General features: G+C 49.2%; 3 protein-coding genes across 4 annotated transcripts in view; 1 reads left to right on the top strand and 2 right to left on the bottom strand.

Moving 5' to 3' along the window:
• The window catches only part of LOC128409548 (zinc finger protein OZF-like), a 317,248-nt gene that overhangs the window by 284,857 nt on the left and 9,221 nt on the right, over nt 1–23,170 (bottom strand). The window contains exon 2 of the mRNA XM_053380126.1: nt 17,174–17,816. The gene's annotated coding sequence lies outside the window, so the exon portion shown is untranslated. The remainder of the gene's footprint in view (nt 1–17,173; nt 17,817–23,170) is intronic.
• Nucleotides 1–23,170, top strand: part of LOC128409540 (zinc finger protein 883-like) — a 346,762-nt gene that overhangs the window by 24,277 nt on the left and 299,315 nt on the right. The window lies entirely within an intron of this gene.
• On the bottom strand, nt 4,043–15,776 carry LOC128409544 (zinc finger protein 883-like). 2 transcript variants are annotated; one of them, XM_053380107.1, is made up of 5 exons: nt 15,663–15,776; nt 14,199–14,324; nt 11,009–11,182; nt 5,835–5,921; nt 4,043–5,568 (listed from the first exon to the last, which is right to left on the bottom strand). In XM_053380107.1, exons 3-5 carry the CDS (start codon nt 11,139–11,141, stop codon nt 4,082–4,084), a joined length of 1,707 nt encoding a protein of 568 aa, XP_053236082.1. In that variant the 5' UTR covers nt 11,142–11,182; nt 14,199–14,324; nt 15,663–15,776; the 3' UTR covers nt 4,043–4,081. The 2 variants fall into 2 exon arrangements, with proteins under 2 accessions (XP_053236082.1, XP_053236083.1); XM_053380108.1 differs by lacking the exon at nt 5,835–5,921.

Raw genomic sequence — 23,170 nt, forward strand, 5'->3', positions numbered from 1 at the left:
CTAAGGCTTTGGCAGGATGCCAGATCGTTCTTGAGAGAGTTGGATGGAAGGAGAGGCTGGAGTCCTGCCAGAGCTTTGGCGGGACGCCAAATTACTCTCTATCTAGACTCAAACAATAACAAAAAAGGGAGAGAAGATGGCGTGTGACGCAGTTGAAATTACAGCCTCATTCTCTGGTAAGACTGTATTTCAACAAAGTCTCTCCATATCTTCAAACAAGCTGATACCTTGCCAATAATAATTAGAGCCCTCCACAAAGGACCGCACCATTAAACATCAAATTCTCAAGTTTTTTAAATGAAGTTTCACTTGCATTCCATTTAATTAATTGAATCTTTCTCCATGAGGCTTGCCAAATCATGAAGTAGGTGTCAGTAGGTTTTAGCATCCCCAGCCGAAAACATATTTAATCTTGTACAGTGGTACCTCGGGTTACATATGCTTCAGGTTACAGACTCCGCTAACCCAGAAATAGTGCTTCAGGTTAAGAACTCTGGGGCTGCAGTTTTCAGGCTTGGGGACAGGGTGGTGACTGTTTTTTGCACCAAGTTCTGTCCATAAACCCCACTGAGTACAATGGGATCTACTCTAGGTCATTACTGTGCAGACCATGCCAGCCTTATGAAGTGGGGTGAGGAGCAAAAAAAATGAAATGGAAATCAATGAAGATGTTTAGAAATGGGGCTTCTAGTTCCTGTCTGCCTTAATGGATGCTGCTCCCATGATAGCAGAGATTGATAGAATAAGCAAGGATGATTGGAGGGTAATTGTCCTTGCAAGCTTCCCCCAGGGCCCAAGGGGGAGTGAGCTTCACTCACAGATTGTCTCGATACCTGGCTCTTGCTCCACCATGGAATCTGAGAGGCAGCAAAATCACTTTGCCGATTGGTAGCCCTCCTACTCAGCCATTAAGAAGCAGAGGTACTTCTGTTTATTTGAGTGAAATTAGAACTAATATACAGACGTGCTGGAACAGAAGGAACAAGATCATAAACTGCTAAATTGAAACAGATACAAAGCGAAAACAATTCAAACTGCAAAAAAGACTTCCTTCGATGTAAAATATGGTGGTGGGGGGGAGCCTTTACTCTTTCTTTATATCTATATCATGTTTGCAATATAAATGATTCAGCAGCACGCACCCCCCCGAATGCTAACAAACTGATAAAAAGCAAGAGGTGACAAAAGAGAATGGGATTATACTTATGGATTACAATGAAAAAGAGAACTATGTGACAAAATTGAAATGGATTTAAAGTCCCAAACTTTCACTGTATTCCTATGGAAGGAAATGGAGTTTGAGCTTTGATGATCGGCTAAGGCTTTGGCAGGATGCCAGATCGTTCTTGAGAGAGTTGGATGGAAGGAGAAGCTGGAGTCCTGCCAGAGCTTTGGCGGGACGCCAAATTACTCTCTATCTAGACTCAAACAATAACAAAAAAGGGAGAGAAGATGGCGTGTGACGCAGTTGAAATTACAGCCTCATTCTCTGGTAAGACTGTATTTCAACAAAGTCTCTCCATATCTTCAAACAAGCTGATACCTTGCCAATAATAATTAGAGCCCTCCACAAAGGACCGCACCATTAAACATCAAATTCTCAAGTTTTTTTAATGAAGTTTCACTTGCATTTCATTTAATTAATTGAATCTTTCTCCATGAGGCTTGCCAAATCATGAAGTAGGTGTCAGTACTGCAGTGTTTCATTCTTTCATTGCACAGTGTGACACTGTGCCTTAAATTGCCTAATTACCTAATGTATTGTTGTGTGAGAACGGGAGTGATTTCTATATCTCCTCCTCCTCCCCTCTGGTCCTTGCATCTGGCTTTTGCTGAAGGATACGGCTGTGTGAGTCAGCTCGTCGCTCTGTGGACTTCTTATCTTCTCGATGCTGCATTCCAACCAGAGTCTGCTTCTGCTGTACTCTGCTACTACGGGCGAAGTTCCTCACCATTCGGACAAGTGAGGGAGGGCGTTGGCCCAACAGTAGCAAGGATGAAAAAAGATGAAAAGAGACGCTCACCTCACATCTTCTGTAGCAGAGTGACAAAAGTCCTTTCAAAGTCCGAATTCAAATCTTTGTTGAAAAACAGGAATGCTCCCGCTCATGGCGTTGGCATTGGAGAGTGTCCAATTCGTGCAATGCTAAACACCCAGCGCCCCTGCCTCCACTGTAGCGAGCGGCAGATATCGGATGGCGTGCGGGTGAAGGCACATCCGCCCCATCCCTGCGAGGTTCAAAAGAGATAATTACCCCCAGATTCACCTTCTTTAATTGCGCGACTAGGGTCCGGTGTCCTGGGAAAGCAGCCAAACGCCATAGGCCATCACACCGGAAGTCTTCTCCAAAGTCTTTTTTTATATTTTCTCTCTGATAGTAAGAGCTGACAGTGAAAACCTAAACATTAGGAAGAACTTCCTGACAGTAAGAGCTGTTCGACAGTGGAATTTGCTGCCAAGGAGTGTGGTGGAGTCTCCTTCTTTGGAGGTCTTTAAGCAGAGGCGTGACAACCATATGTCAGGAGTGCTCTGATGGTGTTTCCTGCTTGGCAGGGGGTTGGACTCGATGGCCCTTGTGGTCTCTTCCAACTCTATGATTCTATGATTCTATGAAAAGGAACTCTCTCTGAAGGGGTTGGATCTTCATTGGGGGGGTTTTAAGAAGAAGTTGGATGGCCACCTGTCATGGATGCTTGAAATGAGAATTCTGGAAGGGGCTGGACTAGATTCTGAATCTATGATTCTATACTTCACCCTGGTGTGAGATCTTAAATTGACTTTTTAACACGTGAAATTTTATACACATTCCATGTGCTGATATGCTTTCAACCCCATATGAATTATTTGGTGGGCCATGAATGAATCTTTTCCCACATTTCAAACACTAAACCGTTTTCTCTCTTGTATGGATTCTTTGATGGGAAGTGTGATTGATGCTATGACTGAAGCTCTTCCCACATTGCAAGCACTGATAGGGTTTCTCCCCTGTATGAATTCTTTGATGGGAAGTGAGTTCACCACTCAGACGAAAGCTCTTCCCACATTCGAAGCACTGATAGGGTTTCTCATGGAACTTTGAAGTGTCAGGCATAGCTCTAATGGCTTTAGCCCAAACGTAGCAGAGTTTTCCTGCACAGCGAAGAAGCTAGTTGAGGTGGAAATGACTAGTCAGCTAGACTCAGAATAACTATTTACAGGATTTATTAAAAGGAAAAAATAAAACCAGCAGAGTTTCTGCATACAAAACAAAGCAAAATAAATCCTTTCTCTCTCTCTCTTAACCATACACAGCACTCCTACTCCTAACACACCTAACACACAACTGTGCTAGCATTCCTAGATAACAGAGTTGAGTGCTGGTCGTTAACCAATCAGAGTAAGTAGTTTCTGTGGAGAGAGGCTCAGAACTCACAGGGTTAAGAGTTCTGAGTGACGTCTCACATTTTGAGGCGGGGTTTTAGAACACTGAGGGGAGTGGTTTCCTGTGTTCTCTCAGTGTGTGTGTGTTTGCTCCGTGGAGAGAGCAGCAAGATGTGCGCTCTGTCGCCAGGATTTATAGCTATTGTGTTTTGCTAAGGAATAAAGACTTTAAAGATAAGGAGACTGCTGCATCCAGCCTGAGTTATTGCCCTCACACGAACGACGTTCCTGCTTCTGTTCCGCTGTGTTTACGTGCTGCTGAGTCAAAGGTCCCTGGGGGAAGACCAGAGCCGCGCAGAGAAGTGTGCCGGACGCCATTGGGCTCCATAGTTTCTAGGTCAAGCTGACCTTGGCTTTCTGCCAAGAGTAAATTGACACTGCCTTGAGTTAATTGTGTGAAGCCAGAATCTGTAAGTTTCCCATGAGAACCAATTAACAGAAACTGAACAGTTTCTCCCCTGTATGAATTCTTTGATGGGAAGTGAGATTCCCCTCCTGACTGAAGCTCTTCCCACATTCCAAGCACTGATAGGGTTTTTCCCCTGTATGAATTCTGTGATGCAAAGTGAGACCATCCTTCCGATTGAAGCTCTTTCCACATTCCAAGCACTGATAGTTTCTCCCCTGTATGAATTCTTTGATGGGAAGTGAGATAACCACTCAGACGAAAGCTCTTCCCACATTCGAAGCACTGACAGGGTTTCTCCCCGTATGAATTCTTTGATGGGAAGTGAGACCATCCTTCCGATTGAAGCTCTTTCCACATTCCAAGCACTGATAGGGTTTCTCCCCTGTATGAATTCTTTGATGGGAAGTGAGATTGGTGCTGTAACTGAAGCTCTTCCCACATTCCAAGCACTGAAAGGGTTTCTCCCCTGTATGAATTCTTTGATGGGAAGTGAGATAACCACTCAGACGAAAGCTCTTCCCACATTCCAAGCACTGATAGGGTTTCTCCCCTGTATGAATTATTTGATGAGAAGTGAGATGGACCCTCTGACTGAAGCTCTTCCCACATTCCAAGCACTGAAAGAGTTTCTCCCCTGTATGAATTCTGTGATGGGAAGTGAGTTCACCACTCAGACGAAAGCTCTTTCCACACTCGAAGCACTGAAAGGGTTTCTCCCCTGTATGAATTCTTTGATGGGAAGTGAGACTATCCTTCCGATTGAAGCTCTTTTCACACTCCAAGCACTGATAGGGTTTTTCCCCTGTATGAATTCTTTGATGGGAAGTGAGTTGACCACTCAGACGAAAGCTCTTTCCACATTCCAAGCACTTATAGGGTTTTACCCCTGTATGAATTCTTTGATGGGAAGTGAGTTGACCACTCAGACGAAAGCTCTTTCCACATTCCAAGCACTTATAGGGTTTCTCCCCTGTATGAATTCTGTGATGGGAAGTGAGTTCACCACTCAGACGAAAGCTCTTCCCACATTCCAAGCACTGATAGGGTTTCTCCCCTGTATGAATTCTTTGATGGCAAGTGAGATGGGCGCTGTAACTGAAGCTCTTCCCACATTCCAAGCACTGAAAGGGTTTCTCCCCTGTATGAATTCTTTGATGGGAAGTGAGATTGGTGCTGTAACTGAAGCTCTTCCCACATTCCAAGCACTGAAAGGGTTTCTCCCCTGTATGAATTCTTTGATGGGAAGTGAGCTCACCACTCAGACGAAAGCTCTTCCCACATTCCAAGCACTGATAGGGTTTCTCCCCTGTATGAATTCTTTGATGGGAAGTGAGATGGGCGCTGTAACTGAAGCTCTTCCCACATTCCAAGCACTGATAGGGTTTCTCCCCTGTATGAATTCTTTGATGGGAAGTGAGATGGCAGCTCCTCCTGAAGCTCTTTCCACACTCCAAGCACTGATAGGGTTTCTCCCCTGTATGAACTCTTTGATGCAAAGTGAGACTATCCTTCCGATTGAAGTTCTTTCCACACTCCAAGCACTGATACGATTTCTCCCTACTCTGTGTTCTTTCGTGTGAAGTGAGGCTATTCCTTCGAATGAAGCTTTTTCTTTGATGGGAGGTGGACTGGGAACTCTGACGGATCTTCTCTCCACACTCTGAATATTTATATGACTTCTCCACTATGTGGATTCTGTTGTGCTCCCCCTTGTTCTTCCCTTCTAATTTATCACCATCTGCAATAAAGAGAGAAGCTAATTAGAGTCTCAGGAGGAAATGGGAACTCCAGATTATTGAACAATGTTAATGAATGCTTGTGATAGAGGAAGAACTGAAGAGAATTAGATGTGAGGCTTTACTATAGGTTTTATTGTTTTTGTTTTCTGGTATTAACTGAGATATTTCTTGGCTTTTATCTGGGATAGATTTTGTTCTGGCATGATCATGGAATCCACTCCATCTGCAATCACAACTTATATTATGATCCAACAGGGATCCTTACTGAGAGAGTCCACGATCCCACGATTCTCCTCCTTGACCTCTTTATGCTGAGCTCTCTGGTCACGATCCAGCAACGTCCACGCCTTGTCTGTGAAACAAACAGCAACATCTTCACCTGAACACTCCCCATCAGAAGTTATTTCAATCTGGTTGGTCCAAATTTTAATTGACAGGTGGCAATATATACAACTTAGAAGTATATTCAACTCGGATCAAAAGAAAGGATTTGCAAAAGAAGATTCGAAATTTAAAGTCACAGTGATAAAGAACAACAATTGTTATCCAAAACCTATACCGTATTTTTCGCACTATAGGACGCACTTTTCCCCCTCCAAAAATGAAGGGGAAATGTGTGTGCGTCCTATGGTGCGAATGCAGGCTTTCGCTGAAGCCTGGAGAGCCCCACCGCCAGCCCCACAAACTCGGGGGACAGCGGGGAGGCGGAACGCCGCCATCCCGCTGTCCCCCGACTTGGTTAGAAGGCTGGCAGGGGGGGGAAGCCTGCTCCTCCCCGTCGCCAGCCTCGCAAACTCGGGAGACAGCGGGAGAGGCGCAGCGCGCCCTTCCCGCTGTCCCCCGACTTGGCTAGAAGGCTGGCAGGGGGGAGAAGCCTGCTCCTCCCCGTCGCCAGCCCCGCAAACTCGGGAGACAGCGGGAGAGGCGCAGCGCGCCCTTCCCGCTGTCCCCCGACTTGGCTAGAAGGCTGGCGGGGGGGGGGGAGAAGCCTGCTCCTCCCTGTCGCCAGCCCCGCAAACTCGGGAGGCAGCGGGAGAGGCGCAGCGCGCCCTTCCCGCTGTCCCCCGACTTGGCTAGAAGGCTGGCGACGGGGAGAAGCCTGCTCCTCCCCGTCGCCAGCCCCGCAAACTCGGGAGACAGCGGGAGAGGCGCAGCGCGCCCTTCCCGCTGTCCCCCGACTTGGCTAGAAGGCTGGCGACGGGGAGAAGCCTGCTCCTCCCCGTCGCCAGCCCCGCAAACTCGGGGGACAGCGGGAGAGGCGCAGCGCGCCCTTCCTGCTGTCCCCCGACTTGGCTAGAAGGCTGGCGGGGGGTGAGAAGCCTGCTCCTCCCCGTCGCCAGCCCCGCAAACTCGGGGGACAGCAGGAGAGGGGCAGCGCGCCCTTCCCACTGTCCCCCGACTTGGCTAGAAGGCTGGCAGGGGGGAGAAGCCTGCTCCTCTCCGTCGCTAGCCCCGCAAACTCGGGAGGCAGCGGGAGAGGCGCAGCGCGCCCTTCCCGCTGTCCCCCGACTTGGCTAGAAGGCTGGCGACAGGGAGAAGCCTGCTCCTCCCCGTCGCCAGCCCCGCAAACTCGGGAGACAGCGGGAGAGGCGCAGCGCGCCCTTCCCGCTGTCCCCCGACTTGGCTAGAAGGCTGGCGACGGGGAGAAGCCTGCTCCTCCCCGTCGCCAGCCCCGCAAACTCGGGAGACAGCGGGAGTGGCGCAGCGCGCCCTTCCCGCTGTCCCCCGACTTGCCTAGAAGGCTGGCGGGGGGGGGAGAAGCCTGCTCCTCCCCGTCGCCAGCCCCGCAAACTCGGGAGACAGCGGGAGAGGCGCAGCGCGCCCTTCCCGCTGTCCCCCGACTTGGCTAGAAGGCTGGCGACGGGGAGAAGCCTGCTCCTCCCCGTCGCCAGCCCCGCAAACTCGGGAGACAGCAGGAGAGGCGCAGCGCGCCCTTCCCGCTGTCCCCCGACTTGGCTAGAAGGCTGGCAGGGGGGAGAAGCCTACTCCTCCCCGTCGCCAGCCCCGCAAACTCGGGAGACAGCGGGAGAGGCGCAGCGCGCCCTTCCCGCTGTCCCCCGACTTGGCTAGAAGGCTAGCGGGGGGGGGGGAGAAGCCTGCTCCTCCCCGTCGCCAGCCCCGCAAACTCGGGGGACAGCAGGAGAGGGGCAGCGCGCCCTTCCCACTGTCCCCCGACTTGGCTAGAAGGCTGGCAGGGGGGGAGAAGCCTGCTCCTCCCCGTCGCCAGCCCCGCAAACTCGGGGGACAGCAGGAGAGGGGCAGCGCGCCCTTCCCACTGTCCCCCGACTTGGCTAGAAGGCTGGCAGGGGGGAGAAGCCTGCTCCTCCCCGTCGCCAGCCCCGCAAACTCGGGAGACAGCGGGAGAGGCGCAGTGCGCCCTTCCCGCTGTCCCCCGACTTGGCTAGAAGGCTGGCGACGGGGAGAAGCCTGCTCCTCCCCGTCGCCAGCCCCGCAAACTCGGGAGACAGCGGGAGAGGCGCAGCGCGCCCTTCCCGCTGTCCCCCGACTTGGCTAGAAGGCTGGCGGGGGGGAGAAGCCTGCTCCTCCCCGTCGCCAGCCCCGCAAACTTGGGAGACAGCGGGAGAGGCACAGCGTGCCCTTCCCGCTGTCCCCCGACTTGCCTAGAAGGCTGGCGGGGGGGGGGAGAAGCCTGCTCCTCCCCGTCGCCAGCCCCGCAAACTCGGGGGACAGCGGGAGAGGCGCAACGCGCCATCCCGCTGTCTCCTGGCACGGTTTGGAGGCTGGCGGAGGGCTTCCTCCTCCCCCAGCCCCGCAAGCTCCCAGAGCGATGCCAAAGCTGCGCGCAGCTTCGGCATGGCTCTGGGTCCCGTTCTGGGGGAGGGGGAAGCTCGAGCTTCCCTCGCCCCAGCCCCGCGCCTGGCGGGGGGGGGATAAATTTTTTCCCCTTTATTTCCCCCCCAAATCTAGGTGCGTCCTATGGACCGGTGCGTCCTATGGTGCGAAAAATACGGTAATCTTTTATTGGACTGGGAATTGATGGAGGAAGAAGTGAAAGAAACGATGATTAAATGGTCTCAGGATCTCGGACATACTATCTATCTAGAGCAATGGGAGAAACTCTGGCGAGAGGATATACGATTTACTGCCTCATATACAATTAAAGAACATTTTGTAAAGATGTTCTATAGGTGGTACTTAACGCCAGTTAAGCTGGCAAAGATATACAAATTGAAATCCAACCTCTGTTGGAGATGTGGTGGAGAAATAGGAACAATACATATGTGGTGGAGGTGTGAGGAAATTAAGAAATTTGGGATAGTAGTACACGAAGAACTAAAGAAGATGTTGAAAATATCAAAAACAAAGAAACCAGAGACATATCTCCTTGGATTGAGAGATGAAGAGATACCACGGGGGGGGGGGATTTTTCTATATGCAAGTACTGTGAGGAGAATCAGAATTTACAGGGTTAAACAGTTCTGTGTGACGTCTCACATTCTGAGGCGTGGTTTTGTTCACATACGGGAATCTTTCTTTGTGTGCGAGTTACTTTCGTTTTTAGCTGTCGAGCCGAGGAGATGTCCACTCGATCTCCGGGTTGATTTATGATGTTTTTCTGTACAATGATTAAAGACTTCTTAGATGAGCAAGAAGCCCGCGTACAGCCTTGGATTTATCACCCACCCAAGGCACGACCGCTGCTGCGAAACTCGGCTTGGAGCCAGGAAGACAGCTTAAGGCTCACAGTTGGCAGGGAGAGTTGGCACAGGAAAGTGTGGCGGACGCCATTACATTCCACAAGTACAGCTGCTAGAATAGTGATTGCTGCTCGGTGGAAGTCACAAACTATACCCACAAAGGAGGAATGGATTTCTAAACTAAATGAATATTTAATTCTGGCAAAATTAACTGCTATAAGAAGAAATCAGTCGAATCAAAAATTTAAAAAGGAGTGGAAATGTTTTGATGAATATATGGCAAAATATTGCTCAAGAAAAGATACACTAATATGCCTAGATTAAAATGTGAAGTACTGGATGGAAGAAAAATTAGTAAGGAAAGATAATAAGAATATGAAGATGATTTGAGAAGGTTGTAGAATGCAAAGATTATTGTGAATTGTATAATGTGGAGGAAATCCAGTGGGGGCGGAGGGAAGTGGGAAGAGGGAGAAAAGGATAATATGATGGACTGAGGAAATAGAAATGTAAATGTATGGGGGGATGGGGAGGAAATGGTGTTGGCTTTGGTACATCTGTATTGTAAAGTAATATGGGGAAACCAATAAAAAAATAATAATTTAAAAAAATTAAAACAGGAAAATATTTAAATTTATACGTAAATCTCTTTCTTCACTTTGAACCCCCCCTCCCATTTTCATGATAAGACCAACTCTTTATTGTTTCGTTGGTAACAAAAGAGGAAAAATGACTATTACTCACTTAATCTAAGCACAACGGCCACAAGAGCTTCAGTCTAGGCATTTGGCTCTGTGATGTTGAATGTTCTCTGTGCTCTCCTGTTTCCCCTTTTTTTGTTTCAGTTGAAAGCAATTCATGGACCCAGGACTCATACACTGACCACTAATGATGAACTATATGTTATAGATACTCCTGCAAATTTATTCTGCTATGTTTGAGATATACAGGCTCAGCCTACATATTTGTATCATCTATTATTCCTATCTTCCTTGTTTTATAAAGTTAATAAAAGTTATACAAAAAGAAGAGAAAAGGGCAACACACGGAGGCCCCATCTGAGTTCACACTGCACAGCAGGATCAGGTTCCTTTACGGCAGGGGTGTCAAACTCAAATTCATCAGGGGGCCGCATCAGCAGTTTGGTCACCCTCAAAGGGCCGGTTGTTCAGGCAGCCTTTGGATCTGTCACATCACAGGATGGCATGCGCTCAATATAAAAACAAGTGGAGGTTTCCTGAATGCATGTAAAGAGGAGGTTTCCTGTGTAGAATGGCTGGCGCCGCTAGAGGGCAGACGTTCTCTGGCTTGTAGGCTGCCGCGCATGCGCTGAAGAGGCGGCTTTCTTGTGTCAAAAAAAAAGCGAGAATAAAAGGTGAAGGCTGGCGGCCGGCGGCGGCTACATGGGCCACATGACGAGGTCTGGCGGGCCGGATTCGGCATGCGGGCCTTGTGTTTGACACCCGTGCTTTAAGGGGTCCAGTGCTGCGTGATGGATCAGTGTCTGAAATTGGTAGGGCATTCAGATCACAGAACTGGTTTTAGACATTTTGAGCTGCCAATACATCGCATAGGCGGGGAGCTGTGCTGTATTCCTAGCTCAAATTGCCTGCAGATGACAAAGGCGCAGGCAGGCAGGCAGGTGGGGGAGCCCGAAAAGGTGCTCCCCTTCTCCATCTCCATCCGCCTGCCTGCCTCCCCCCACCCCTAGCTGAGGAAGCCCCAATTCCTCTCCGGCTTCATCCCTCTACGTCCCCTTCTCCACTCTCCTGGAACTCACCAGATCTCTCGGAGGTCCCTGGGAGGGAGTGCTCAGAGGTTGTGGGGAGGGATGCAGGAGACAACCTGACTAGGTCATCCGTCCATCTTCCCTCTTCCATCTCCTCTAGCTTGACAGGATCCGTCTCACTCATCCTTCCTGAAGAGTCGAGGAGCCAAAAGAAGCTGCAGGGTCCTGGGAGAGAAGAAGAAGCAAAGGGAGCCTCAGAGGCCCTGCAGGGATTCTCCTGCCCTAGATATTCTCCTGCCCCTGGAGAAGCACAAATGGGGCAGCCCCTTCCCAACAGAAGCCCCATTTCTAAACCTCTCCAGTGGTTTCAATTCCTCTGTTTGCTCCTCACCCCACTTCGTAAGGCTGACACGTTCTGCACAGTAATGACCTTAGAGCAGATCCCATTGTACTCAGTGGGGCTTATGGACAGAACTTGGTGCAAAAACCAGTCACCTTCCTGTCCCCAAGCCTGAAAACTGCAACCCCAGAGCATGGGCAGAAAAGAGCAGAGTAGCTATTACAGTGGCACCTCAGGTTAAGTACTTAATTCGTTCCAGAGGTCCGTACTTAACCTGAAACTGTTCTTAACCTGAAGCACCACTTTAGGTAATGGGGCCTCCTGCTGCCACTGTGCCGATGGAGCACAATTTCTGTTCTCACCCTGAAGCAAAGTTCTTAACCTGAAGCACTATTTCTGGGTTCACGGAGTCTGTAACCTGAAGCGTATGGAACCCAAGGTACCACAGTACATGTATTGTAGGTGCCTGCATGCTGGGTTCTTTGTATGCAGAGCCCAGTTCACAATCTTTGAGCTCTCTCATTGCAAGCCAGGCAGGTGTTGTGGCCATATTTGCCTCTTGCATGGGGACCAAATCTTTGGGGAAGCTTTTCATCTCCAATTGGTAGGAAAGAGGGTTCATTAACCTGCTGGTGGGGGGAGGTGGCTTTTCAGCCCATAATTTCAACTCATGGTGGAATATCTGGTGGGCTGGATCTGGAGCACAAAGGGTCAAGTTCTACTTGCATCAGCCCTTGTGTTCCTTCTTCAAACTCATTAGGCAGAAACGTCAGAGGTCAAATCTGGAGAATATTTCATTCTGGGCTACTTATGGCAGAGCACAGAAGACATGCAATCAATTCTTTTCAGTTCTGTCAAGTAGGTCCTTCCCTAGATTTCTCAAGTGCAAGGACCCAGGGCTGTCTGAGTTATGGGGTTCCTTGGGGTCCAGGTCAGCTGGCTAGTCAGGATTGTCACCTGCAGAGTATATGTCAACTAAAGGACAATAGTCCGCCTTGGATTGAGGACTTTTTGGAGGTGTTGCTGAATGTCGAAGCAGAGGAGCTGGTGATGCCACATTTTGGAATAATCTTGAGACTGATACACCACTCCTCCTTAGATATTCTCTGTGCTTATACACCATCTTCACAAACTTTACACTCCTCTTGTGACAAGATTCCCAAAGGCTTAGGGTAGCTTGAGAGAAGTAGCTTATTTTGAGACAGCACCCATTTCCAATTCTTTTTTATCAAAACCCTCTCCCTAGTTGGTTTTGTTTTGGCTTCTGACAGGACATCAGACCATTTGATAACCTTGCATATCGTTTCATATTGATATAGGGATCTGGTGTGCAAATTCCAGTAGAGTACAAACTTCTAAAGTCTTCTGTCTGGAGCAAGAGCTACACTCAAGCAGGTTAAAAAGTTTTTGTAAGTCAACTTTTTTATGTTGCACTATTTTGTAATTTTTAACATTAGTTCCTCTACTTATTTAGCCTGGATTTGGCCTTGAGTCGCTTGAGCTCCTGGTCTCAGTGCCAGAGATGACTTAGCAGTTGAGCTGCCTGGGCCCCAAACCTCTTTCTGCTCATCCTCAGAGCTGCTGAGAGATCCTATAAGGTCAGTAATAGGATCTGGCTCCTGCTGTTTCTTAGCCACCTCCTCATTTTCCTTATTCACGTAAAACTGAGTAATTTTTGCTTGTGCTTTCTTAGAGAAGCTCTCTTTGGAGGAGGGTCTGTGGCACTTGGGGAGAGAACATAAATTTTGTAACTACTCCGGGTCAACACTGTCTTTTCCCTTAATTCCTCATGAAGTTTCCTTATACCATATGCCTTATACCATTTTCTACAATTCTATTATTTTCCTTGCTGTGATTTATTGAATGGAAACTGAGACAGGTTTTCCAGGTGAAGCTTTTTCCACATTCTAAACAGTCCCTTGCAGGAAATATTTCATGGAAAATTAGATTCACCACCTGAATGAAGCTCTTTCTACATTCCAAGCACTGAGACGGTTTCTGACCTGCATGAAGCTTTTTCCAAACACTCTTCTGTATGAAGTATCTAATGGGAACTGTGGGTGGAGCTGCGAAGGAAGCTTTCCTCACATTTCAAGCACTAATTTCTTCCCCCGTTAGTTCTTTCATGTGAAGTGAGGCTCTCCTTCTGAACGAAGAGCTTTCCTTGATGGGAAGGGGACTGGGAGCTCCGACTAAAGTTCTCTCCACACTCTTAATATTTATATGATTTCTCCATTGTGAAGATTTTTCTTGTTCTCTCCCTTCTTCCTTTCCAATTCACCACCTACAACCTACAATCTACTGTTATATGGCAGTATTATTATCATTAATAATAATAATAATCCTAGCCTGAGGAAGAAATTGAGCCTGAAATGACTGAACAATGCAAATGACTGCTTGTGAAAGAGGAAGAAGGGAAGGGAAGAAGAAGTTACTGCCTTTTTTGGCTGGTATTATCTAACTTATTTATGGGAACCGGAGATTCAAAAAGCCTGGCTCTTTCCAGAGATGGATTTAATTTGGCTCAGTCATGGAATCTGCTCCATCTCCAAGCTCAGTCATTCCTTTGCTCAACCAAAAACAGACAGATGCAGAAAGGGAAAAAGAGAATTAGACAGGATGTCCTTAATATCTCTGAAGCCTACACTGAAGAAGGCCTGGGCAGCTCAGAGCAGCCTTATCCTGGTTTGAAAAGGCAGGACTGGTGGAAGAATATTCCCAGACAGAACAGGAGATACATCTCCTACGGATAGTTTTCCATTCCAGGAGAGTTGTGGGTGAGTTAACATCTCAGATGCTGCAGGTGGCGCTATTGGGCTCCCTCAAAATAGAGGAGGTTTGTCCTTCAGAGATCTGTATGGAATTTCAAAACTGATCTCATGATCCAGCAGGGATCCTTACCTGAGAAGCCACGATCCCAGGATTCTCCTCCTTGACTTCCTTCTGCAGAGCTCTCTGGTCAGGATCCAGCAAAGCCCAGTCCTCCTCTGTGAAAGGAACAGCTACGTCTTCAAAGCACACTGGACCCTAAGAGAAAAAGGGAGAATAAAGATGATCTTCTACACATTAATCTGTTCTTTTCTGTAACAATTTTGTTGTATATTTAAATGATGGGTTTTAATCTTTGTGTAAATGAGGGAATTCCACAAAATAATATTTTATTATCTATATGGCACTCATCTTCAGGTAAATCTTTGCAAGCATTCCCATTTTCCAGATGGAAGGACCTCCTCTCCCTTCATCTGGTGGGGTGGACCCTCCCCCTGCCCTCAAGCCAACTTCAAGGGGCACCAGGAGGGGGAGGGGAGGGAATGGTTGGTTGGTTGGCATCCATCTGTCTTAGGAGACCATGGAAGAGTGTGTCTTTGGGAGTGAGGTCAAGTTGTTGGAAGGTAAGAGCGCCAGCTGTGGGTGTGGAGACCGACAGGGGAGAGACATAAACAACTACCTGACATTCAGAAGACATCTTAAGGCAGCCCTGCTCAGGGAAGTTTTTAATGTCAGGGAAGTTTTAAAAGGATGTCACATAGAGGAGGGAGAAAGGTTGTTTTCTGCTGCTCCAGAGAAGCGGACACGGAGCAATGGATCCAAACTACAAGAAAGAAGATTCCACCTAAACATTAGGAAGAACTTCCTGACAGTAAGAGCTGTTCGACAGTGGAATTTGCTGCCAAGGAGTGTGGTGGAGTCTCCTTCTTTGGAGGTCTTTAAGCAGAGGCTTGACAACCATATGCCAGGAGTGCTCTGATGGTGTTTCCTGCTTGGCAGGGGGTTGGACTCGATGGCCCTTGTGGTCTCTTCCAACTCTAGGATTCTATGATTCTATGTATGACATATTAGTGTCTTTTTCGTTTTTGTGGAAGCCGCCCAGAGTGGCTGGGGAAACCCGGCCAGATGGGCGGGGTACAAATAATAAATTATTATTATTATTATTATTATTATTATTATTATTATTATTATTATTAGATGTTGCATCTGGGACACAGGAAGTGGTCTGGAGATGCAGACGGGCTTTTCTTCTCCCTGTGCTCCCCCCACGTGGGAATGTTCCCGTCTGTCTACATCCTCTGTTCACAAAGGTGACTTATCCCTCCATCTGAAGGGGTTTATTTCCTTGACCCAAAGCCCCCTCCCCAAAATGAAGGCAGCATCTGGATCCCAAGGAAGAGCAGAGCTGCATATTTCCTGCAAACTCGGCCCCTCCCTGGCTTGGCAAAGAGGACGAGGGAGGACCCTCTGCTCCCCGACTTGGGGGTCTCCCCCCACCAGGCATGATCTGAAAAGGGACCCCCATGCCCCCTCCCTGCCCCCCTGGGACCCCCTTCTCCCCATTGCACCCTCAGGGGGAAGAGAGAGGAGACTCACCCGAGTCCAGGAGGGGCTTTTGCAAAGGAGAGAGAAGAAAGCAGGAAGGGAGGGGGGAGGGGGAATTTACCCATGGAGGACCTTGCCGCCTCCCCCTCCCCTTCCCGTCCTCTCTAGGACTCCAGCTCTGCTCCTCTTAACCCTTGCCAAGCCCAGCCCTCCCTCTCCCCTCTGCCCCCCCCTCGGAGCCAGACTCCGCGCCAGGGAGACGGGGCTTCCCCAGGAGTCTCCTGCAAGGGAAACAGCCTCCTCGAGAGCAGGCGCCAGGGAGGAAGAGGAATCCCAGATCCCCCCAAGGGAGACCCTTCCAAGTCCGGCTTCCCTCCAGCTCCCCATCTTCCCTGGGGAGGCCAAGCTGGGGTCCGGAGACGCCTCCTTCCCTTGGACTTAGAATCCTAGAATCATAGAATCATAGAGTTGGAAGAGACCACAAGGGCCATCGAGTCCAACCCCCTGCCAAGCAGGAAACACCATCAGAGCACTCCTGACATATGGTTGTCAAGCCTCTGCTTAAAGACCTCCAAAGAAGGAGACTCCACCACACTCCTTGGCAGCAAATTCCACTGTCAAACAGCTCTTACTGTCAGGAAGTTCTTCCTAATGTTTAGGTGGAATCTTCTTTCTTGTAGTTTGGATCCATTGCTCCGTGTCCGCTTCTCTGGAGCAGCAGAAAACAACCTTTCTCCCTCCTCTATGTGACATCCTTTTATATATTTGAACATGGCTATCATATCACCCCTTAACCTCCTCTTCTCCAGGCTAAACATGCCCAGCTCCCTTAGCCGTTCCTCATAAGGCATCATTTCCAGGCCTTTGACCATTTTGGTTGCCCTCCTCTGGACACGTTCCAGTTTGTCAGTGTCCTTCTTGAACTGTGGTGCCCAGAACTGGACATAGTACTCCAGGTGAGGTCTGACCAGAGCAGAATACAGTGGCACTATTACTTCCCTTGATCTAGATGCTATACTCCTATTGATGCAGCCCAGAATTGCATTGGCTTTTTTAGCTGCCGCGTCACACTGTTGGCTCATGTCAAGTTTGTGGTCAACCAAGACTCCTAGATCCTTTTCACATGTAGTGCTCTCAAGCCAGGTGTCACCCATCTTGTATTTGTGCCTCTCATTTTTTTTGCCCAAGTGCAATACTTTACATTTCTCCCTGTTAAAATTCATCTTGTTTGTTTTGGCCCAGTTCTCTAATCTGTCAAGGTCGTTTTGAAGTGTGATCCTCTCCTCTGGGGTGTTAGCCACCCCTCCCAGTTTGGTGTCATCTGCAAATTTGATCAGGATGCCCTTGAGTCCATCATCCAAGTCGTTGATAAAGATGTTGAATAAGACCGGTCCCAAGACAGAACCCTGTGGCACCCCACTAGTCACTCTTCTCCAGGATGAAGAGGAACCATTGATGAGCACCCTTTGGGTTCGGTCAGTCAGCCAGTTACAAATCCACTGAGTGGTAGCAAAGTCAAGACCGCATTTTACCAGCTTCTTTACAAGAATATCATGGGGCACCTTGTCAAATGCCTTGCTGAAATCAAGGTAGGCTACATCCACTGCGTTCCCTTCATCTACCAGGCTTGTAATTCTGTCAAAAAACGAGATCAGGTTAGTCTGACATGACTTATTTTTCAGAAATCCATGCTGACTATTGGTGATCACAGCATTCCTTTCTAGGTGCTCACAGACTGTTTGCTTAATGATCTGCTCCAGAATCTTCCCTGGTATTGATGTCAGACTGACTGGGCGGTAATTATTTGGGTCCTCTCTTTTCCCCTTTTTGAAAATAGGGACAACATTTGCCCTCCTCCAGTCTGCCGGGACTTCGCCTGTTCTCCAGGAATTCTCAAAGATGACTGCCAGTGGTTCTGAAATCACATCTGCCAGTTCTTTTAATACTCTTGGATGCAGTTCATCTGGCCCTGGAGACTTGAATACATCTAGACTAGCCAAGTATTCTTGTACTATCTCCTTAGTTATTCTGGGCTGTGTTTCCTCTGCTGAATCATTTGCTCCAAATTCTTCAGGTCGGGCATTGTTTTCTTTATCGGAGAAGACTGAGGCAAAGAAGGCATTGAGGAGTTCAGCCCTTTCTGTGTCCCCTGTTTGCATTTCACCATTTTCTCCTCTGAGTGACCCCACTGTTTCTTTGTTCTTCCTTTTGCTACGAACATACCCATAAAAGCCTTTTTTGTTGCTTTTAACCTCTCTAGCAAGCCTGAGTTCATTCTGTGCTTTAGCTTTTCTGACTTTGTGTCTACACGTGCTGGCTATTTGTTTGAATTCCTCTTTGGTGGTTTCCCCCCTTTTCCATTTTTTGTACACATCCTTTTTTAATCTTAACTCAGTTAAAAGTTCTTTAGATAGCCACCCTGGCTTCTTTAGGCACCTTCCATGTTTCCGTCTCATTGGTATTGCCTGAAGTTGTGCTTTTACTATCTCCCTCTTAACAAACTCCCAGCCATCATGAACTCCCTTTCCTTTTAGTATTACTGTCCATGGGATCTCACCCAGCACTTCCCTAAGTTTTATGAAGTCGGCTTTCTTAAAGTCGAGAAATTGAGTCCTAGTATGCTTGGCTGCTCCTTTCCGCTGTATAGTAAACTTCAGAAGAGCATGATCACTCGCGCCTAATGATCCTTCCACTTCTACCCCACTAACCAGGTCATCAACATTGGTTAGGACCAGATCTAAAATGGCTGTTCCTCTTGTTGCTTCTCCCACTTTCTGGACAATGAAGTTGTCTGCAAGGCCAGTGAGGAATCTGTTTGACCTTATGCTCTTGGCTGAGTTTGACATCCAACAAATATCTGGGTAATTGAAGTCCCCCATTACTACTATCTCCCTTCCTTTTGCATGCTTGGCCATCTGTTCCAGGAAGGCATCATCTATGTCCTCCGTTTGGCTTGGGGATCTATAGTAAACTCCCACAATGAGGTCACTGTTATTCTTCTCTCCCTTAATTTTGACCCAAATGCTCTCACTTTGGCTTTGAGGTTCTAAATCTTGGATCTCTTCACAGGTATACACATCCCTGACATATAACGCCACTCCTCCTCCTTTCTTGTCTGGTCTGTTTCTCTGAAATAGATTGTATCCCTCCATTATTACATTCCAATCGTGGGACTTATCCCACCAAGTTTCAGTGATTCCTATTATGTCATATTTAGTTTGCTGTACCAAGAGCTCAAGCTCATCTTGTTTATTTCCCATACTTTGCGCATTAGTGTACAGACATTGAAGTCCATTAATCATTCCCCCGTGTCTCTTATTTAAGGATTTTTTCCTCCCACCACTAGGTCTGCATGCTGTTTGCTCCATTCGGTCTATGACATTTGGATGATCATCTTCATCAATTGATAGACTCCTACCTTCAGGAGCACTGTCTCCCTCCCCCACATTAGTCAGTTTAAAGCCCTCCTGATGAGGTTTCTGAGATTTTTTGCAAAAACATTCCTCCCAACCGTTGTGAGGTGCAGCCCATCGCTTGCCAGAAGTCCATCTTCAAGAAACTGCATTCCGTGATCTAAGAATCCAAACCGTTCCTGTTTACACCATTTGCGAAGCCAGTTGTTCACTTCCACTATTTTTCCCTCTCTCCCTGGGCCACGTCGTTCAACTGGGAGGACAGATGAGATGACAATTTGTGCATTTAATTGCTTCAATTTCCTGCCCAGAGCCTCGTAATCTCTTTTGATCTTCTGGAGGCTATTGCTTGCGGTGTCATTGGTTCCCACATGAACCAAGAGGAAGGGGTATTTGTCAGTGGGTTTTATGATTCCTTGCAGTCGTTCAGTTACATCTTGGATCTTAGCCCCGGGGAGACAGCACACTTCCCGAGACATCTTGTCAGGCCCACAGATCACTGCTTCTGTTCCCCTCAGTAGGGAATCCCCTATCACCACTACACGCCTCCTCTTAGGTCTGGTCGGGGTTCTTCCGTGAGCTGTCCGTTCCAAGGTCGCATGCACATTCCCTGAGGACTGCCTTTGCTGCTCGTCTTCATATACCTGATCGACTGTAATGAGGGAGAGATCCTCAAATGGAGTCTGCTCTTCGTCTTCCATGCTAGGGGAAAGGACCTCAAAGCGATTGCGTATTTCTAAACAATCAGAGCGAACCCTGGGCCTCTTACTTCTTTGAGTCACGTTTCTCCATATATCTGGCTCCTGTGTTGGTGAACTAGCCTCCTCAGGGGAGTCCCCTGTCTCCTCCTTGGTGGAGACGGTGTGCTCTGTTGCTTCCAAGAAGAGCTCCAGCTCTCTAATTCTTTGGAGTGTAGCTACACGTTCCTCCAGTTGCTGGACTTTGTCTTTTAAGAGGGCAATCAACATGCAATTGCTGCAGGTAAAGCTGCCTGCAACCTTTGGCAAGATGGCAAACATTGCGCAGGAACCACAGGCGACTGCAGCTGTTCCCTCACCCTCCATCTTGAGAAGGTGTCGTTGGGGGTGACTACAGCGGTCCTCCATCATAAAAAGTGTGAAGACAGGACAAATAAATCCCCCCAAATAAACCTATATCTCCCCCAACAAACGTTTGAGACTAGCTCCCCTAAATCTAAAAGATGGATCAAACTGCGCGCGCCGCTAGGCGCGCGCCGCTGCCCTACAAGCTCTGACAAGCTCCTCCCACAGCTAATCACCTACCTCAACAGAAGCCCTGCCCCCTCTGACCTTTGCACAGAGAAAGCAGCTAATCAGCCACAAGAAACTCACACAAGAAAACTCACACACTTGGAGGCTGGCAGGCCCAGCTTGGCTTCTTCCGGGCTCTGGAGTCAGACTTGGGGGGCCCTTTCCCCCCTCCCAGTCTGCCCCCCACACCCAGGGGGTTCCCTCAGCTCTCCTTCTCGGGGTCTCCCTCTGCTCCCCCTCTCAGTCCGCCCCCCACACCCAGGGGGTCCCCTCAGCCCTCCTTCTTGGGGTCTCCCTCCGCCCCCCTCTTAGTCAGACACCCAGGGGGTCCCCTCAGCCCTCCTTCTTGGGGGTCTCCCTCCGCTCCCCCTCTCAGTCCGCCCCCCACACCCAGGGGGTCCCCTCAGCCCTCCTTCTTGGGGGTCTCCCTCCGCTCCCCCCTCCCAGTCCGCCCCCCACACCCAGGGGGTCCCCTCAGCCCTCCTTCTTGGGGGTCTCCCTCCGCCCCCCACACCCAGGGAGTCCCCCCAGCCCTCCTTCTTGGGGGTCTCCCCCGCTCCCCCCTCTCAGTCAGACACCCAGGGGATCCCCTCAGCCCTCCTTCTTGGGGGTCTCCCTCCGCTCCCCCTCTCAGTCCGCCCCCCACACCCATGGGGTCCCCTCAGCCCTCCTTCTTGGGGGTCTCCCTCCGCTCCCCCTCTCAGTCCGCCCCCCACACCCAGGGGGTCCCCTCAGCCCTCCTTCTTGGGGGTCTCCCTCCGCCCCCCCTCAGTCCGCCCCCCACACCCAGGGGGTCCCCTCAGCCCTCCTTCTTGGGGGTCTCACTCCGCCCCCCACACCCAGGGGGTCCCCTCAGCCCTCCTTCTTGGGGATCTCCCTTCCCTCCCCCCAGCTTCTCCCCTTCAACTCCCGCCTGACTCCTCTTCCTCTCCTCCCCACCTTCCCCTCCATGATAGCCTTTTTCTCCCTGGCAGTATCCCAACAACAACCACCCCCCTCCCTCAACCCCTCCTTTCTGTGATGTATGCGTGATGTTTCTGGGGGTGGGCTTGACCTACAGGATGGGAATTTCAAAAGTTTTTATAAGGCCTTGCACACCATTTTTCTGTGTCCTTTCTCTCTCCTGCAAGTGAGGGGAGCACCCTGTTGCAACAGTTCAATAAAGGCCAAGCCTACAGGCTGCTGATTTCCTCCAATTTACTCTGGTTGGTGTCTTTACTTTTTGTCCAAGGGAGCCCTTGGATTTTTCCGGTAACAATATATATATATATCTATGTATGTTGGTAGGTAGGTAGATGAAAGATGATAGATATGTATGTGTATATAACAGACAGGCACAAAGTTGCCCTCATCCAATATGGCTGTGGGGTCTTCCTCCAGCTCCAAACATAGAAGGACAAGTTGCCCTGACCCAACATGGCCTCTGCTCTTGCCCAAAAGCAGCTGCTCCACTTCAGGCCGATGTTCCCCTTCCCTGGCGGAACAGCAGGCTTAAGGGCACCAGGAATATATACCCTTTATGAACTCCAGAGGGGAGCCTTACGCTCCTCTTGTGACAAGATTCCCAAAGGCTTAGGGTAGCTTGAGAGAACTAGCCTCTTTTGAGACAGCAACAATTTCCATTTCTTCTTGATCAAAACCCACAGACGCTCTTCTAGGATTTTTCCAGAAGGTTTTACCAGTATCTATCAGGATGGTAAGAATTTTATTACAGCGAGCCAAAAAGGATTTTATGTGTTCCATGTCCTTGTGAGGAGAACCTGAGCTTACAGTGTTAAACAGCTCAGCATGTACTATGGGGAGGGGGGGAGATTCTGCGGCATAACCGAGAGTCTAAACCCTTTGTTCTGTCTCTCTACTTTCGCTTTTGAGGAGAGTGGACGTTTTTTCACGATGCTGTTCGACAATGGATAGTTTGCTGTAAATAAAAAACTGCTTCTAGCTGCTAATATCCTGAGTGGACTTTATTTAAGCACACTGGAAGAAAGCACTGAGTTTTGCAGCTTTTCCCCTTACCGCTGCTGATCTCTACATTTGCTCAGAGGCTTTGGAATGTGATCCTTGAAGTGCCGGGACCCAGCAGAAGCTACGCAGACAGGGCGTGCTGGACGCCAAGATTTATCTGAGCAATAAATCTTCTTCAGGTTATGGGCGACAGTTACGGCAATTAGGGAAAGCCTGCTTTTAAGTGCTTAATAAGGCTGCTGGAAGAAAAGAGACCTGCTTTGAGGATTTGCCTGGAAGAAAGCAGGGAAACTGGCTGCAATGCCGTGTGCTGCAAAGAGCCACTGGAGGCCTCTCCTTTGAAGCTGGCTGGTACGCGTGAGTACTTCAAAGCCCCAATGGGAGCACTGGGGGAGGAGATGGCAGAGCTCCAGGACTTTTATGATGTCCCATTTGAAAAGCTCACAACCCAGTCCTGGGATATCTGGGTTAGAAGAGTAAGGGGGTGGTTATTGGCCACAGGGCTCTGGAGTATAGTCCAGAAGGAGCCGGCCCCACCCATGCCAGTTGCTGCTGAAGATGGCGCAGCAGACCTGGAGGCTGCTTTGCTGGAAGATAGAGAGCAGAGAATGCAAAGAGAGCTCTGCATGTTGAAAGCAAGCGTGGACGCTTTGCTGTTGCCCCACCTGGAGGGCGTTGAGTCGGCTCAGGCCGCCTGGCAGGTGCTGAGGAGTCTGTGTGAAAGCTCAGCAGGAGCCCAGGGCCGGGAGAAAGCCGAGAACAGGGAGGAAGCTGAGAGGCCAGTGGGGGCTGCTGGTCATGTTTCTGAAGTTACAGCTGGGAGTAGCTGCTTTGTCTCCGAGGGGCCGTGTGATGTTGAGGCTCGCAACCAGAGTGCTGGGGAGCATGCAGGCCCAGGCTGTGTACCCAA

This window comes from Podarcis raffonei, chromosome 2, assembly GCF_027172205.1.
Source record: "Podarcis raffonei isolate rPodRaf1 chromosome 2, rPodRaf1.pri, whole genome shotgun sequence".
Classification (NCBI taxonomy): Eukaryota; Metazoa; Chordata; class Lepidosauria; order Squamata; family Lacertidae; genus Podarcis; species Podarcis raffonei.